General features: G+C 56.7%; 1 protein-coding gene across 1 annotated transcript in view; it reads left to right on the top strand.

The window, feature by feature from the left end:
• Positions 1 to 1,282, top strand: part of LOC108803805 (transcription initiation factor TFIID subunit 1-like) — a gene marked incomplete at both ends in the record, with an annotated part of 19,403 nt that overhangs the window by 811 nt on the left and 17,310 nt on the right. Inside the window, 3 exons of the mRNA XM_018575604.1 lie at positions 335 to 465; positions 740 to 820; positions 1,034 to 1,183. Coding sequence (XP_018431106.1) covers positions 335 to 465; positions 740 to 820; positions 1,034 to 1,183 — 362 coding nt within the window. The remainder of the gene's footprint in view (positions 1 to 334; positions 466 to 739; positions 821 to 1,033; positions 1,184 to 1,282) is intronic.

Genomic DNA, 1,282 nt, shown 5'->3' with positions numbered 1-1,282 from the left:
CCCCACGCCGCCCCCCCCACCCCTCCGCCTCTCTCCGCAACCCTCCATGCCGCCCCCCATGCCGTCCTCCACGGCCCTCACGACCCTCCACAGCCCTGGTGCCTGATGCTAGTTCTGTGACTGCCCTGCCTGTCAGATACAGCACACGGGAGCCAATCGGCGCAGTTCCCGATCATGTGACCCTAGTGATCACATGGTTTTGTGTACGGAAGAGCTGTCACCGGCATGCTGGGCTGTCATTGTACCTCTCAGAGGGCAGCCCTGTGGCACCAGCAGTCCCTTTCTGCATTCCCCCCTCGTATGTCACGCCCCTTTCTGCGTTCCCCCCTCGCAGGAATGGACTCCAATTGGTGGGTGTTGAAGCCGGATTTCCGTTTACCAACCGAAGAGGAAATTCGGGCGATGGTGTCCCCGGAGCAGTGCTGCGCGTACTACAGTATGATCTCCGCCGAGCAGAGACTGAAGGTAATCCCTGAGCTTGTATGTCATGGCGCATATCACATGGCTGAGCTTGTATGTCATGGCGCATATCACATGGCTGAGCTTGTATGTCATGGCGCATATCACATGGCTGAGCTTGTATGTCATGACGCATATCACATGGCTGAGCTTGTATGTCATGACGCATATCACATGGCTGAGCTTGTATGTCATGACGCATATCACATGGCTGAGCTTGTATGTCATGACGCATATCACATGGCTGAGCTTGTATGTCATGACGCATTGTCTCTTGCAGGACGCCGGCTATGGAGAGAAATCCTTTTTTGCCCCAGAGGAAGAAAATGAAGAAGATTTCCAGATGAAGATTGATGACGAGGTGTGTGCCGGGCCCCTTCCAGTGACAGCCAGCAGCCAGCGATACCATAGCATCCCACGCAGTCCGCACAGCATCAGGGGGACCCCTTTGTTCCTCGTCCTGGCCGGGCCCCCCGTGTCCCGGGCCCCCGGGGGGAGGTTTTCTCGTGTCCCGGGCCCCCGGGGGGAGGTGTCCTTTGGCGGTGTGATGACTGGATGTCCCCCATTGTTCTAGGTGAGGACGGCTCCGTGGAACACTACGAGAGCTTTCATCGCTGCAATGAAAGGGAAATGTTTGCTGGAGGTGACGGGCGTTGCCGACCCCACGGGGTGCGGAGAAGGTTTCTCTTACGTCAAGATTCCCAACAAGCCGACTCAGCAGAAGGTCCGTCTGGTTCCAGGTCTATGTACAGTGACATGTTTCATGCTTTGGGGATATATGACCCGCAATGTGCAGAATGTGCATGTAGAGGACGATGGGCCG

Source organism: Nanorana parkeri, unplaced genomic scaffold (assembly GCF_000935625.1).
Source record: "Nanorana parkeri isolate BGI_ZX_2015 unplaced genomic scaffold, ASM93562v1 scaffold4245, whole genome shotgun sequence".
NCBI classification, from domain to species: Eukaryota; Metazoa; Chordata; class Amphibia; order Anura; family Dicroglossidae; genus Nanorana; species Nanorana parkeri.
Note: the sequence above shows the minus strand (reverse complement) of the source record. Positions and strands in the feature narration are given on the sequence as shown.